We start from the raw sequence: 17,017 nt of genomic DNA, 5'->3' as shown, positions 1-17,017 counted from the left end.
CACTCAAAAAAATGTCAATGAATGGTCAACAAATCTCATTCTGCTTTCTTCATGGCAGCCCTCTTTAAATGAAAAGTCTGAACACACACAATTTTCTGTGTCTTTACAGTTATTCCATTTTGCTTTAAACCTCTTCTATAGTTTGTGTCAGGGCCTACTGTCACCCCCCCCCCCCCCGAGATTACATGCAACGATTTTTTTATTTCCTTCCTCATGTTAATGTTACTTGAAAAATTTCGAAAAATATATTCCATGCATTTTGTTTGAAATTAATTTTTTTTTAGTCAGAGTGACTAAAAAAAATTTCATTCCACAAACTTCTTCGTGGCCCCCGTATCAGTAGCCGTGGCTCCCCTTTTGCCAGATTTTCACCCGTGGCCCCCCCCCGGATTATCCTAGGGCCCCCCCCCCCGAGGCCATATGGCCCCCGGTTGAGAACCACTGAGTTAGAGGACAAGAAAAGCGTATAAAAATTGAGATTTTTTTATTTTGTGATACACTGTCTTTTTTTTTTCACTCTCAAAACTGGTACAGGGTAATTTTTTTAATGCCTTTTGAGCATTTTATAAATTGGAATCGTATCTCTACGACGGACGGTTGATGAGCTGAAGGCCGCTTTAGCACTTAGGATAGATATTATGTGATCATTAGTTAAGTCGGATGACTCCGCAATGTATATGAAGACAACATTCATTTTAATTCAATGGAATGATTAAGTTGTTAATAAGTTATAAATTACCAAATATTTTCTTTCGAAATATCTGGTACACATTTATATCGACACATCGGAATATCAATTATCATATCGATATCGGAATGACTTCTTGTGAGGGTAACTTTTCTTCTTCCGTTTCCTGCTAGGCTTTAAATTATGGATGATTAATTTTATGTTACTTATCGGTATACATCTCTGCGTAATTTTGTTAAAACCATGTGCTCCGCTAATTGTTTTGAGCAGTGTATTTCGATCGGGGTAATTATAATCTATCAGAAGAGTCTTCCGATGACAAAAAAACAGCAAAAATATATTCGAAATTGCTTTCGATAGCGATAGGCTAAATATAATTTGCCAGATGTTTTTTCTGATGACAGAAACACCGTAATTAGTTTAGGAATATATTCTACGGGGCAATTACAATTTATTGGATGTGTTCTGATGATAGGAAACGCAATAACCAGTTTCGCATTGCATCCGATCAAGATATTTATACTAGTTTAATTTTTTAGTAGAAGAGGGAGTACTCAGATATATAAAACGGGAAACGGCGAAATTAGTTTTGTTACTGACACAAACGGAGGATTCCATCAGACTCTGTGATCGTATCGTACCTATAAACCAAGGCCGTAACTAGGCTGGGCAACCGGGACCCCGAGCCGAATGGGGACCTCACAAAAAGTGCACACTTATTTTGCATAATTTTTTTCCTTTTTATGGGGCGGGGGGGGGGGCCCTAAGATAAGAAAATGTCTGCCCCGAGAAGGTACGCTATAAACACGCATATTGTCCGACGATGATTGTCATCTACTTAATTATTATTTAGACTACGATCACGGAAAAAAAAACTCAAATTCAGTGTTGCTCTTTATTTGAAAGGAAACATTTCATTTTCAAATCGGACGATTATATATATTTTAAGAAATAAATGAAGAGACATATAAATTCTATTGCACACAAATGGAGCTGTAATTATCGGTACCTACATATTAATTATCACGTGCATCACTCAAGTCCGTAATAGATGTCAATCTTTTATTAATGTGTGAATGATAAGGACTGAGGCTGGTCGGAGTTGTATATTTCAACATTTTCGGATGAAACCACGTAGACTCGAGTCACCTTGAAACACTTATCAAAAATATAAAAAAGGTATTTATATCCTATATTTTCTTTCATTATAGTTATCAATAAGTCACGCGTCAATGTGTGTGTGTGTGTGTGATAACTTCGATTATCAAATCAAAATTGGTTAACGCGTGTGATCCACCTCGTGTTTCTCGATAAACGTTTCAGAAAAATGAGAGAATTTTCTGATATTCTTCCTCTGCTATAGTAAATCCGGGTTTTCTTAGGACGTTAAAAAGGTTCCATAGGAATAGTAACGTGTGAGTGTGTCTGGTTTTTCAGGGTTTTCTTAGGAGTAGGATCGGTTTTATAAAAACCTGAAATTCATTTTTTTTAACTAATCAGTTTTCACGTTGCATGCGGTGCAGATAACCTGCTCCTAGGAAAATTAATGTTGTAGCCCGTTGGCGGCAATTCTTGTTACCAATTGGTTCCGCTTTAAAAAAATTGGGGAATTCTAAATTCAAATGATAACATTGTAAAATATCTGTCGCATATTAGGTATTATCAGGGATTCGGAGAGGGTTTCACGTTTGTGTCACCCTCACAGGATGAGATGAGAATATCAAATATATCATTGTCCTCTCTCTCCCCTAAGATGTGACACACACACATGTTGGGAATCATTAGCCGGTGGGTATCCTAATTTTATGTACGCAGGTACCTACTATATGATTGTTCATGATAACAACGCTATTTATGTCTTGGATCGTTGATCATCCCGTCGCGACGACTTGCCTGTTGTCGTCGAATATTTGGAGTCCGGTTTCGTCATTGGCAGCGGAACAAGTTTGTGGCGGTGGCGACACGTTGCCGTTGGTGTTTCTGCCGTTGCAATCTTCGGCATCGCCGTTCTTCAGCGTTGACGATGACGATCCCAAAGAGATTTCGGTGAGGCCGTTGCCGACGATGCCCGTTTCGTGGCTCTGTTCCTCGATGTGCCGCATAGCGGCGTGGATCCGGTAATGTAGGAACGACTCCAGGTGGTAATCCGTGTGTGAGTTGCTAAAGGGAGGAAATTGCAAACAAGAGATGCACATCAAAGTAGGTCTCGTTATGTGCAATAGAATTAGACTGTCTGCACGCGTCATGCTTTCCAATGATAATTTTAATTTTCAACATAATTGACACTTACCAGGCCTGATGCAGCCATTTCAGAGCCGCTACGTAGTCTCCTTTCTCAAGAGCCAAATAACCAAGCTCGGCCATAGCATATGTCGCCAGGTATACGTCGTCTCTCAGGTACGTTTCCCTGCAATAATAGAAAAATAACGACTCCCATCACATTACATGAAACACAGTCTATTGAAAGAGCAGGATTTATGTATCTGACGGATGATGCGCCCTGTATAATTTATGCGAGGTATTTTTTACGCGGTCGAGATCAAATCCCCCCACCCGTAAAAATTTTGTGTGCTTGGGACTTATTTTCTAAGTAGAATTTTCAAGATCATCGTGAACGAAATACCCGTCGACGCTGAAATCGATCTCGTAACAAAAAAAACACCATCACCGCCGCTGATTTCGGCACACAAGTGAAAATTTCTGAAAACATGGCAATCAATCCTCGCTGCCGTGATGGATGCATCATTGCACCTCCAATATCATGCGTGCATCACTTTGCCTCAGGTATTATGCATGCATTGCTGCTCTTTCAGTGTCACGTATCATTACATTTTCGATATCATGTATGATTTTGGCGAAGTGGAGATGTTTGTCATGTGCGATCGGTGATGCAGTGATGCGTTACTAAATCGCCGATGCTTTGTTGCATCTCCAGTTCCACGCATAACTATGTTATTACATCGCCAACGTCATGCGTAACACTGGAGGGGCAACGATGAATGCGATACATCGGCGATGTAGTGATGCTTGACACTGGAGAGGCGTAATGATGCATGTGTGACTTCAGTGATGTAGTGATGCGTCGCTATACCTCTGGTGTTACGCATGCATCACTGCTGCTCAGATATTAAGCATACATCCCTGCATATCTGGTGCCACGTATCACAGCATACATCCCTGCATATCTGGTGCCACGTATCACAGCATCGTAGGTGTCACACATGCATCACTGCACCTTAGGTATCACTCATGCATCATCAAATCGTCAGTGGCTTCACATGCATCTCTTCTAATAGTGATGATTGTGGTTCTTACTAAGAGGTTTTATTGGCAACGAACGTTTCCACCAACTGACACAGGCGAACACCTGGTCATGCCTTCTCTGGGTGACATTTTCAGTCATGCTTTCCTATCAGAATATTGTTAATAAATTAAAGGGGCTAGAGTCAGATTGCCGGAGATGCGCGGGTTCCACCCCCTTCCCGACGTTACTTGTGCTTCCATTCCTTCTAACTGCAGATCCTGGACATCTCACGGTTTCCTCTATCCTAGCTGATATGGTTCAATTTAATGTTATATACATGAGGTTTTGAACTACACTACGTACACTAGCGGATTGCTTTTAACCCTCAGCGTTCTCCCATCATCCAAGGATGATCAGCGTAGTAGCGTGCTCTATCATCCAGGGATGATTGCAATTTTTTCTTCTGAGATGAAGTTCTTTAAAGGATGTATATAGATGGCGCGTACGCGTATATATATATATATCCATCCTTTTTTTTACAATTATTATTTCTCGCTTTTCTGACAGGTTTGCTTGTATTGCTTTGGATGGGTACTGTACATTGTTGAGTAGTGGTAAAGTGCTTGTCTCTATCTCCCATTGTTATTTTATCGGTGATTGTGTGGATTTGGATCCAGATTCTGTATTTGAGTCACACCATATTAAATTCAATTAGCAAATTTGAGTTTCATATCCATTTGCCATTTATCTTTCACAAAAGACAACTGAAAATTTTTTATTTTTTTTTTACTCAGCGCCGCACTGAGAGCAGCCTAAGGGTTAAATAAGAAGACGTACAGGGTGAGAACTTCTCTGAATTGGGCATCGGCTTCGTTGAATCGACCCATTGTCTTGAGGCAGGCTGCCTTCAGCAACTTGGCCAGGCAGTAATCTTCTGCTTGTTCTGTGGTGATTTCTGCTACAAAAGGGGGAAAAAAGTGTTAATTCAGAGGTAGAAGTTGTGCTCCAATAAAAGTGTGAGAAAGGAATAAAAAATAAAATTCTAAAAATTAAATTGAAACATGGAAACTATATCAATAAGAAGAGGGAAAATAATTAAATCCACTCCCGTAAGATAAAAATGAAAGAAAATGTAAAAAAAAAAGACGTTTTATACACGTCTTAAATCGAGAAAATGCCGTTTTCTAAAAATTGCAGCTTTCTTCATTATACTGAAAGATATTCACCCTAGAACAGGAGTTCTCAAACTGTGTGCCGTGGTGCCCTGGTGCACCTCCAACCTTTGTCAAGGGCGCCGCGGAGTAGCGGGCTTGACAAAGGTTTTTCCGAAAATTTTTTTTGTTTAACTGCTCTGGGGGAGCCGCGAATAATGTTAGGGAAAGGGGCACCGCGGGTGAAAAAAGTTTGAGAACTCCCTCTCATGCAAAATTAATAGCTTGTGGATATTTCCAATAGAAAATGATTCAAACTTTTTAATCCGTTTCTTCTGAGTCTCCAAGCTCATCGTAATCCATCAGATCATCACAGGGGGTGCGGCATCTTCGTTTTTATCCTCATCGTCATTGTCACTTTCAAATAGGACATCATCTTCACTTCCGTCCATCGTATTGCTAATGCAACACTTTTTGAAGGATCGGATGATAATTTCGGAGGAAACCGAATTCCACGCCTCCTGTACCCTTTGGCACACTAGGCCAATGTCAGGTTTTTTCAAGGCACCACTTTTTGTAGTTTCTTTATAATCGGAACTCATCCATTCGATCCACAAATAGTCTTTCAAAGACTTGTTATGCTCACATCTAAAGGCTGTACAATCGACGTTAGCCCACCTGATATCAAAGCCAATGATGTTTTCAATTTCTTTGCCTCGGTTCTGTGGGATTTGAACATATACCATACCGATAATGCCGGTTTCCCGAACTCTCCTACAAAAATGACTACTGATTTCGGGGGGTCAATATTTTTTCATTAAAAACGAACCCGAGTATAAGCCGATCCCCCTACTCGAGGAACGAATTTTTCCACAAAAAAACTCGGCTTATACACGAGTATATACGGTAGTTGCAATTTCCGAGAGTAAGCAAGCAAATTGGTAAGCAGACATTTTTAGGGGGGGGGGGGAGAAGAGGGGGAATTCAGAAAAATAATTTTGCTCAGGTCCTATGATGCCACGGCTCGGGAGCCTGAAGTGCTGGAGAGGCCTCGTGGCAATTTGATCAGATTGAAATTTTGAAGAGGGAGAGTGGAAGTGAAAATTTGTAGACAGATATATTGACAGCTAGGCAGGGGCGGTCTCAGAAAAGTTTTGTTTTCCCCGGAGGGGGGGGGGGGGAAGGAACGCTATGGTATTGATCAGACGGCTCCGGGCTTACTTTATGAAAATTGAATGAACTTTCAATTCAAAAACTGAGTATTAACTTGGTTTAATTGCTTTCATTAAGTTCTTGGTAGCAATTAGATTGTTTCTCTGCGTTTGTGTCACCCTCAAGACCGCAACTAGAAACGAAAATTTATTTAGTCGCTTGAGGGTCTGCATCCATTTTGGCGTCCTCTCCCCTGTCATTTTTAATGAAAAAAAGAGTAAACTCAGCGTTTCTTCAGGTCCGGGGCCCGGGGCATCAGACAACCCCCCATGCCCTCCTTCAGGTTGCGGCCTTGGTCAAACTTTCGATAAAGACCTTCAACTGCACAATCAAGTGTTCTTAAGTGTGCTTTTCACAGGCAACCGCATTTGAATATACCAACTCCTTCAATTTTTATGAATTTTTAAACTGTTTACGAATGTATGGGACATCCTGTACTTTTAGGGGTCGATCGTAGAATTTCATTGTTTCGGACATTCTCCGTGCAATACAATATTCGATCATAATGACATGTGCGAAGTCATTATTCAGGATTTTATTTATAGAATCTGAAAACATTTCGTGGTCGTAAGTTTTTGTTTTTCCTAGGACAGAATTTTTGAAAAGGTTTCCGTGTCATCCGCCTTTTTATCGACGCTCGCCGTTCGTATGTCGTAGCGACAGTAACGAAAATGTCATGCTAGGCAAGAAACATGCCGATTTCATGAAATACGACAGACACACGGACAGCATTTCATCTTGAAAATTCTGGTGATCATAGACTTCTCATATAGACAGAAATCTATTATCTCTTAGCTATAATGCATCGGGAATTTCTCACTTAACAATCGGATTCACGTCTTTCATGACACTGAAGTAGTCGGAGATGATTAAAGTCACAGGAAATTGTACAACAATCGTTATTGTTACCTTCGTCGCCCTCTGGTTTCGCCGGTGTCTTGGCTTCGACGTCATCAAGGATATTCTGCATTATGTCAGGCCTCTCCCTCAGCACTGGGAATATGCTGAATACGTACATCATCTCCTGAAGAAAAAAAACCACGATCGTAAGAGACCAGTTATTAATAAGTAAATAGATATTATAACGTCATTTCCGACATTGTTTACTTGATAATCGTGAGAGTTGAGTCACTCGGGTACCACTCGACACACGAACCTCTTCCATACAATAACAACAAAAGAATCTTCACGAGGCATTAACTCGTCCGGCGCATGTTGCTTTTGTGGCGATTTGTGACCCCCGTCCAAATAATTCGTCACCACAGTAAGTCGCACGTATGAATACATCCCGAGCATGAGTCGAGAGTCATTCCGTTCAATGCCCTTATACACACGAGAAACAGAGAACCTCTAGGCATATACAGTAGAACTTATCAGAAAGGCCACGGAAAGGTCCCTACGAAAAGGGCAACAACTCGTGAAGCATGATCATCAGACATTCATTACTGCATCGCCGGTGACAGTCATGGATCAACGAAACTCCAGTGCTACGCATGCATCACTAATTAACTATTTTGTCAAACGGGGCAACCTGTCCCATATTCAGGGAGAATTTATAATCAATAGATTGCCGTCGGGGTACGCATGCATCACTGCATAACGTTGTCAGACATGCAACACTGCATAATCGTGTCAGATATGCATCACTGCATAACGTTGTCAGGTATGCATCACTGCATAATCGTGTCAGATATGCATCACTGCATAACGTTGTCAGAAATGTATCACTGCTTAATCGTGTCAGACATGCATCACTACATAACGTTGTCAGACATGTATCACTGCTTAATCGTGTCAGACAGGCATCACTGCATAACGTTGTCAGATATGTATCACTGCATAATCGTCAGACATGCATAACTGCATAACGTTGTCAGATATGTATCACTGCATAATCGTCAGACATGCGTAACTGCATAACGTTGTCAGATATGTATAATTGCATAACGTTGTCAGACATGCATAACTGCATAACGTTGTGAGACATGTATCACTGCTTAATCGTGTCAGACATGCAAGTTTGTTTCTGTGAAATGCTTGTTATGTGTTGCTTGTCAAGAGCTGCAAACCTGGCTTCCGAATTTAGAAGCAAACAAATTGGCTTGTTTTTTTCTTGTGTCATGCGTGAATTTTTTAAATGACATGTATCACTGCATAGCGATGTCAGAAATGCATCACTGCAACTACAGTGTCACGCATGCATCACTGCAACTACAGTGTCACGCATGCATCACTTCAACTACAGTGTCACGCATGCATCACTGCAACTACAGTGTCACGCATGCATCACTGCAACTACAATGTCACGCATGCATCACTGCATTACTAGCACACATCACTGCATTACCGGCATGCATCATTGCAGCTCCAGCATGTATTACTGTATCTTTCATGCGTAAGCACAATTGACAGTTCCGACATGCATCACTGCATATTTGATGAGAATCATTAAAGCTCCGACATGCATCATTGCATCTGGAGTCATTCTTGCATGACCCAGGTGCAATGATGCATGACCGTTGGCCACCAAAGCCTGTATAAAAGAGGACCACTCATGGCGGATTTCACCATTAACAAGTGGGACATCTGCTTAAGAACCCACCATAACTCCAGGGGCCCAAAATTATGAAAATATATATTGTTTACTGACTAACCAGAGATATATGGTTAGTCCAAAGTTTTCTGCTTAGTCTATGTAGAGATATTCTGGTTGTAGGGGGCTTTTAATTCATGCTTTGCCCAGGGTCCCCTCATATCAAAGGCCTTAGGATCACTTCTCAATAAAACCATTTTTTTCTGTCCCGAAATTTTTTCCCGTTACATTAATCGATCCCCTCTTCGAAGAGTCTGTTCTCTGAGGTCGTAGATGTCCGTCTTTTCGAGAGATGTTATTATGTACTGTACATACAGGGTGTCCTCTAAGTCATAATTCGGCCTTACCTCTTTAAGTTAGAAAATATGAGGCCCATATAAAAAATTTTTTCATTTTATGGCACAGTGTATTTTCACTCCCGAAACTGATACAGAGTGATATCTGAACACATTTTGAGCATTTTGTAAACTTGAATCTACGTCGAACGGTTGATGAGGTAAAGGCCGAATTATGACTTACAGGACACGCTGTATAAATCGAACAACGTTTAACTGGAATCAAAAACATACAAAAAGAGGCAGACACACTTATACTGTATATATAAATAGAGTAACAGTATATCGATTCACGTGAGACTTACGGTGTAAGGCAAGAGCAACCTGTTGTTTTGTGTTGTGAATTTCTTCGCCTTGGCGACGACAAACTTCTCGAGGGGAAACGATTTTCCTGCCAACTTCTGCTTCAGTCCCGGGACTTTCCTAACGGAAAAAACAAAAAAAAACATCAAAGAATGGTATACGACCCTTTCAAATGATATCAGCACACGGAATGAACACACCTCTATCATTTCAAAAACGTGAAGGTGGTTTATTGCGTCTAATTTGTTTGCGAGTAAAGTAAGCACGTAAAGGTTACTAAGTTAACGTCCATGTGTCCACCTCCCCCCACCTGTAAAAGAGGGAGACTAACAGTGCTCAGTTAGCTAAGGCAGTGGTTCCCATACTTTTGAAGCGCGACCCCTTTTGACCAAAAAATTTAGAAGCGACTAAAACCGGGACATTCCGATTTTTCTCTAGTAAATGTGCTGTCCCGAAAGCACATTTCGTAACGCTTGTTTTTAATCAAATAATATTGACTTTTAACGATATTCTATAATTTGGATGTTTTTATTTTGGAGAGAATCTCTCGCGCCCCCCCCCCCATTCATTGACGCGAGCCACAGTTTGCGCACCACTGAGCTAAGGAATCTTCAGAATGTGAAACAATTCCGGTGACGTCAATGAAATTATGGGAATAAATCGGAATTATGGGCTTTTAGTGCTTTTCATTTCAATTTCAATCTATTCCCTTCAAGGTCATCCCCATTTAACGCATGCATATAAAGGTACGTCCGCACTCAGCAACAAGTTGAGCAACAACTCGCGCAACACGTGATATGGGACTTTTTATATTTAAAAAAAAAAGTGGACGTGTTCTGCGACTTGTTGCTCAACTTTTCAAAGTTGCAGAACACGTCCACACTCATATACAAAGTCTGTTTCTCAACTTGTTGCTGAGTGTAGACATATACCCTAATGGCATCTTTTTTGACGTATATCACTGCATCGCTGGTGTCAGAAATGCATCACTGCATCGTCGCGGTCAGAAATGCATCAATGCAACTCAAATGTCATGCATGCATCAGACATATTGCATTACCAGTCTGCGTAATTGCAGCTACAATATGCTGAAATTATTTTATCATTCTCATTTTTTTCACATATTTGTAACATATTCATAACTATTATGAGTATATGTTTCCCCCCCCGCATCACGTTGTAACTCATATTCTCAAATTCAGAAATATGACGTGCATATTTCCCGCTGGTAGATAATTTAGACAATATGCATCGCATGAAAAAAATTATTCTAATCCCTTATCGTGATCTGCAACGAGTAAACTTTCCACTTGTAGGAGCTCTGTGGGCTGTTGCTACTTTTCTGGTGGTTGCCTGTCAGAAATTTCTTAGAGATATGGACTGAGTCGTCATTCGGTTGGTCAGCTCCGATCTGCATTATTGCACTACCGGCATACATCCCCGGAGAAAACGTATCACTGTCATATCCAGTGCAACGCATGTTTCAGTACGTTTCTAGTATGCTAAGGGTCTTATGGAAGTGAAGCAATCCGGTAATCACCGAATTATGGGAATAAATCGCTATTTTGTCGGTCTGATTCTAATAAACTCACTTCATGAGGTCCTCGATTTCTTCCAAGAGCTTTGGATCCCCGAACCTGTCGTCCTGTTTGCTGGCGTACCTCTGGTAGAGAGCCAGAGCGTAGGCGTAGTTGTAGATCGCGGGTGACCATCGGCTCTCACTCCTCAAAAAGTCGAGGTACTTGCAGGCGGAACGCCATTCGAACTTGAAGCTGCATGAAATTGAAAATACGTTATTACAAGAATCTCCAGAATAATCAGTGAAAATGACAACTTTGCACGACGCCATACAAACCTATAGCACCACATGATCTCCCAGGACCCAAGGTTCCTCATTTGCTTCCATTTGTCTTGGACAGTCAGGGAGTCTTGGAGGGCATTTATCGCCTTGGTGGAAAAGTATAAAGACAATAACAGACGCATATGATACTTCGTTCAGAGTAACAGTTCAGAATTGTGCAATAATTAAAGATATTGGCGTGTTCTCACCTGATCTATGTTTCCTTTAACGACGAGCAACCTGCCGTGAAGGAAAAGGTACAGAGCACCCTGTGACGGACAACAAGAGGGGAAACGTAAAACAAAAGAAAATGGTCTTTTTTACAACAAAGCAAGAAAGCTATTTATACTTATTGTTTGCTTACCCTCGGATATTGTTGAAGCATTCTCTTGACTATGTATTCCGAAGAGTCTAAATCACCATCCGATAGACCTTGAAGATGAACAAGAGCAGATACATGTTTAGGTCATTTATAATCAATGTAATTATCGTGTGCAAAAAGTAATTGAAATAGAGGAACCTTCAAGGCCAATGAAAAATTTTACAGCTTTCGATACCGACGGATCCCCGAGGGGCTCTTGTAAAACCCCACAGTTTCATGAAACAGCAGTTGCAAACCTATACTCTAGGCCAGCGTTTTGCCCTTGTGGAACCTTTAAAATAATATCCATGTTTTAGGGAACCCTTGAAGTAACATGCATGTTTTATTGAGCCCATCAAGCAATATCTATGAGTGTTCTTAGGCAGCGTTTCTCAATCGTTCCCACATTTAATGGAGCCCTCCATAATCATATTAATGGTTTAAAGAACACTCGTAGCAATCTCCATGCTCTGTCTGAAGAGTTCTTGAAATGATATCCATGATCTAGGAATCATCTGGAAAATATCCATGGTCGACAGTGGTCTCCAAACTTTTTACGCCATGGAGTACTTTTTAAAGAAAACTTTCATCACGGAGCACTAATTTTGAAAACGCTTAAATGACCTTGATACACCAAAGTTTCACAAAATTAGGGACAGACAACAATATGTATATCTTGTAACACTACTCACCGGCAAAATGTAAATATGCCAACCTCTTTGAATATTGGCTTTTCTAATAAATTTGAACGATGTATTTGGAGTATTAGTGATAAATCACTGAAACCGCGGTGTCTTTGTTAACATGTAGGGAATCAGGGGAAAAACGATGAAAAGATCATGTTTTCTATTTCCTCCCCACAGCCACCGTTCATCTATATATGTTATATTACATGTATATACATTTTTGTTTGCTCAAACCGTAGCGAGGAAGGAAGCAAGAATGCAAAGGTAAAGTAAAAAATGAATTCTTCTCCCGTTTATGGGATTACGAATGTATCATATCGTTGAGGGGAAAGGATAGAGAGAGAGAGCTCGAATGTGTTTCTAGCATCCACTCTTTTCTGAGATATCTCGCCTTGTACGGAAAGAAATTTAGAAAGTGTCCAAAAGTAATAAAATTCTCCGCAGAGTATTTCAGAGTTAGTATTACATATGGAAAATTATCATCTTTAAATCAGTTACAATAGTCTTACCTCTTTAAAATTATAATTTGAAGAAACTTGAAAAAATCAAAGATTTTATGCGATTTACAGTCAAAAAATGCAAACTGGTTAAACAACTCTCGATTTTATACCGAAAGAAATTTACCGCAAATCATTTGAAGAAAATTGTCCGAGACATCGATGGTTGAAAGAAGCAGTAGTAGATGGTAGCAAATGTTTGTAATTTCGGTAGTCAGTGTACACATTCTGAGCAAGCTTTACATATTTTCATCTCATTAAATAGAATTTCACAAATTTGAGCTGTTCAAAGCCCAATAATTTGTCACGACAAAGTAGAAAGTTCAAGAATTTCCCACCAGGTGGTGTTTTGGCTGATACTATTGTGTGGCACATGTACAATTTAGTACACCTCTAGATACTTCTTTCATAGCTCTATCTTCATCCATTCAAAAGTTATGATCACTTAAAGATCTCGTATACACTGGGACACATGCGCAGCCTCTTGCAATCATTTTCTGGCTCTAAAAATCATTGTGGGATTCCCGGGAGCAAAAAAGGTTAAATATCTAAGAGAAATAGATAACATAGGAAATTTCACATGATCTTCAATAATTCCTGTAATATGGCAGATGTAATCATGAAAGTAGCGCACTGATGTAGCAATACGAGTACGTGCCAAATGATAAGGAAGGTTAGAACGCCACCTGGTGGAACATTTATGAACTTTTTGTGTTATTTTGAAATCTAAGCAATTGGGAAAAAAAATTCCAACAACCAGGTTGTAAAAAATGATTTCGTAAATGACCAACATGCTCTGTTATGAATAATTAGTATAAAGACATTGAAAAAAATTAGTGTACCAAAGTTGGGCGCGATAAATACTCGGTATTTTGCTGCTTATTCATAGGAGTTAAGTCTTTGTAAGTTATTCTATGTATTTTTATAAGTTATAAGTTATTCTATTTTTATAAGTTATTATTAAATAATTTTTGTAAGTTTAGTGCATTATATTGTAGGCTTGCTTGCGCTCTATTGATTTCAATGGACCCCCTCTCTCTACAATTTCCTAGCAAAAAAAACCTTTCAGAGACGCTACCCCAAGTCTATTAAATACGTGGTCGGTTTTTTACTCAAGGCCGTGATCCACTTGGCTATCCGACAATTGGTGGATAAAGTGGTGGGTAAAGAGAGGGTGACAAATTATTGTTTTACATTTTTACTCGTGTTCCAATACACATGTTCATCCCCGAACCGATTTTCAAATACAAATATACAAATACAATGCCACAACAGACAAAATGCCCAACGAGGTGGCTGATAAAAAGATGCCCATAAATTCAAATCGTTGTGAGATGCTACTATTCCCAATAAAAAGCACGTGAGAAATAGAAATTGGGGTGAGTTACGGTAAAAATCAATATCTTAGAGATATTGCTGCCATCATAGCAATTCTTTTGATACCGAAAACGGGTGGTACTTTGGTTCCGAGACCCTCTTTTTTGGCCTAAAACGATAAAATAATAAAACGTTCTCCAATTATTGTAGAAAAAAAAATTTGGAACTAGTTTTAGTAGTTTTTTCTAAGTAGCGATACTAAGTAAGGCAACTGAGTGCATCGGGTAGTTCACGAATGGCCAACTAGGCAGCAACAACGATGGTTTTGTATGCAGTGAACTCTGCACAGGGTTTTTTCATCCCTCAAACTTTCAACCGTAAGGTTTGTAGTTTATAATCCAGCTCTGTGTCAAGTTAGGTAAGTGCCTAATTAGATACACAATTTAATGATACCGTAATATGATTGAAATTCCGTTTAAGCTTTCCTCTTTCCCGAAAACATTAATTGAAAACTTAAAGCTCTGGCAAAACTTCAAAAATACTCCCTACTTTAGCCTAACATTTTGATGGGCCAAAATATGGAATATTTTTGCAACCCTCGTTAATTTGTTTGTGAGTACACTTACAAACGTAATTATACATTCAATTATTATGTTTATTTTTTAAATGTCTGCCCTATTTTAGGTTTTTGTTTCCAAACTAGAAAGATGGCGTATAATTACAAGCGTTAGACAGGAAGTCGAAGTTATGAAGACTGCAGCAACGACCATTTTCAAAATTGTTTAAATGCAATTAGATCTGTTGAAATAAATCAAAGGCAAGTTGCAGAATACTATGAATCACCGTTAAGGAGGTAAGCAAGCTTCTAAAAGGAAACATATTTTCTGGATATTATGCTGAGGTGAACTCGGCAAGAAAAGTCATCTTGTCCCCACCGGGACTTGAACCCAGGTCCTCTTGCATACCAGGCAAACACGCTTACCATCTACACCACTGCAGACACGATTCTTAATTCTTTATTTCACGCGCTGTGCCGTGAGGCACTGAAGTAGAGGCATTTTAATAGCCTCTCTTAACTTCAGGAAATGGCTCCCAAGTGGGACGGTAGAGAGAGATGACTTTTCTTTCCGAGTTTATATGCATCGGGATAATATCCAGAAAATATCTGTTTCTTTGATATCTAGGGCTGAGAAAAAGCCGTCTGTATATATCTTCAAACTTTTAAAAATTCATTTTCTAGCAAACCAGGTCATCCCAAGGTTTTTAGTGTCGAGGAAAAATTAGCATGTGCTAGTCACGTTGACAAAATGTGTGATTATGGGTTTCCCAATAATTAAGCCTCCAACGCCGGTTAAAAGTATTTTTTTAGTCGATTTGTCACAACATTGTTAATTAAAAATTTTCAAAAATCATGCAAATATTGATATTTTATGATCATTATAAGTTGAAAATATATGTTTTCTCTCAAAAGTTGAAGTTTTATTACGAGCCCAGGTTCAGAAATATACCCTAGCTCTTCATTTAAGGGGTCTCACGACTCTTTCAGTACGAAAAAAGGAGAAAAATGTTCCCTTACTTTGAGTGGTTTTCTTAAATAGTAAATATCACTCAATCAATTCAAAAACTTTATATGTTGTTAAGAACATTTCATATATTCATAAACATTTTTTATTTGTCACTCTTGTTTGTATACTTTTTTTAAAAAAAAATTAAATTAAACAAATATTCCAGATTTTTTAAACCGCAGTATCCCACCATCCGTAAGATTGTCAATGAAAAAAATCAGATAAATTAAATTTTGTGGCACGAAATTAAACTATGTGAATGCCCAAATTGAATAGACCTCTATTGTGGCAATTGACAAAAAGGAACTATTTAAAAAAAAATTTTAAACACAAATTTTCAAAATTTACTATTTTTTTGAAAATGTATAAATTTATAAAAATTGAAAAAATTGTCGGATATCTACAACTGAGGTCTATTCTACTAGTATATGTTATATAAACATTCTTGCAAAGTTTCAGCAAATTTAGTCCAATAGTTTTCCTTTTATCTTACGGATAAACTCCAAAAACTACATTCTGAGTAAATCGCGTTCAAAGTTTTTTTAAAGTGTAATTTGCATACTTTTTGTTTTCACTCAATCAAAAGTGCCCCTTTTGATACACCAAACCTTCTTGGTCAAGGATATGTTTATTTGCTTCACTTTCATGCATTCGTCTTGCTCTCCTGGCCTCTAATGTGGTCAAGTCAGCACGTCTTTCAGCAACTCGCACACGCTGCTGATCTGCTTTCGTAGCTGCTGTATGAAAAAAACAACCAGGCTCCATTCCTAGTGCACTCAGAACCTTTGCCCTAGCAGTTGCTCCCTCATTAAAACTTATTACAGCTTCATTGACTGCAATTTCTGCTATTTTTCGCCCACATCCTGACACTTTAGGGCAAAATTTCCAAATTAAGTTGTTTAGCGACTCATTGTTGTTTTGAGTTTTAGCTCCTAAACATCTCTTTAGAAGCTCAGGCTCTGATAAATGTATAAAAACCTTTTTGATGTGTTTTGCAATCGCTGGAGGAATAGGGTTCCTATGATGATACTGATGTACTTGACCTTTGGGTGACTGTTTATATTTTTGGTACTTACACCAGGAGTCTGAATCTTGGGGACAAAAGAAGTGCATCGGTTCAGCATCAGTTGAACAAGTATGGCAGTAAATTGCCCAGACAGCTTTCCGCATATCTTCTAACGAGTCACTGTTATTTCTTATTGCATTTCCATAATAACATGATAAC

At 39.1% G+C, this 17,017-nt stretch overlaps 1 protein-coding gene across 2 annotated transcripts in view; it reads right to left on the bottom strand.

The window, feature by feature from the left end:
* Nucleotides 1–1,569: 1,569 nt before the first annotated feature.
* LOC149083474 (tetratricopeptide repeat protein 39B-like) overlaps nt 1,570–17,017 on the bottom strand; it is a 42,788-nt gene continuing 27,340 nt past the window's right edge. Inside the window, exons 10-18 of one of the 2 annotated variants that reach the window (XM_089233992.1) lie at nt 11,731–11,798; nt 11,576–11,635; nt 11,382–11,473; nt 11,119–11,298; nt 9,529–9,646; nt 7,205–7,319; nt 4,770–4,887; nt 2,979–3,095; nt 1,570–2,848 (exon numbers count right to left, since the gene is read on the bottom strand). In XM_089233992.1, the coding sequence (XP_089090118.1) occupies nt 2,560–2,848; nt 2,979–3,095; nt 4,770–4,887; nt 7,205–7,319; nt 9,529–9,646; nt 11,119–11,298; nt 11,382–11,473; nt 11,576–11,635; nt 11,731–11,798 (1,157 nt within the window). In that variant the 3' untranslated portion in view covers nt 1,570–2,559. Of the gene's footprint in view, nt 2,849–2,978; nt 3,096–4,769; nt 4,891–7,204; nt 7,320–9,528; nt 9,647–11,118; nt 11,299–11,381; nt 11,474–11,575; nt 11,636–11,730; nt 11,799–17,017 lie in introns of both variants that reach the window. The other variant, XM_089233991.1, reaches the window with a different exon arrangement.

This window comes from Pholcus phalangioides, unplaced genomic scaffold, assembly GCF_987345545.1.
Source record: "Pholcus phalangioides strain wild (caught in Gottingen) unplaced genomic scaffold, Ppha-v1.0 ptg000008l_1, whole genome shotgun sequence".
Classification (NCBI taxonomy): domain Eukaryota; kingdom Metazoa; phylum Arthropoda; class Arachnida; order Araneae; family Pholcidae; genus Pholcus; species Pholcus phalangioides.
This window is presented reverse-complemented; position numbering and strand designations above follow the sequence as displayed.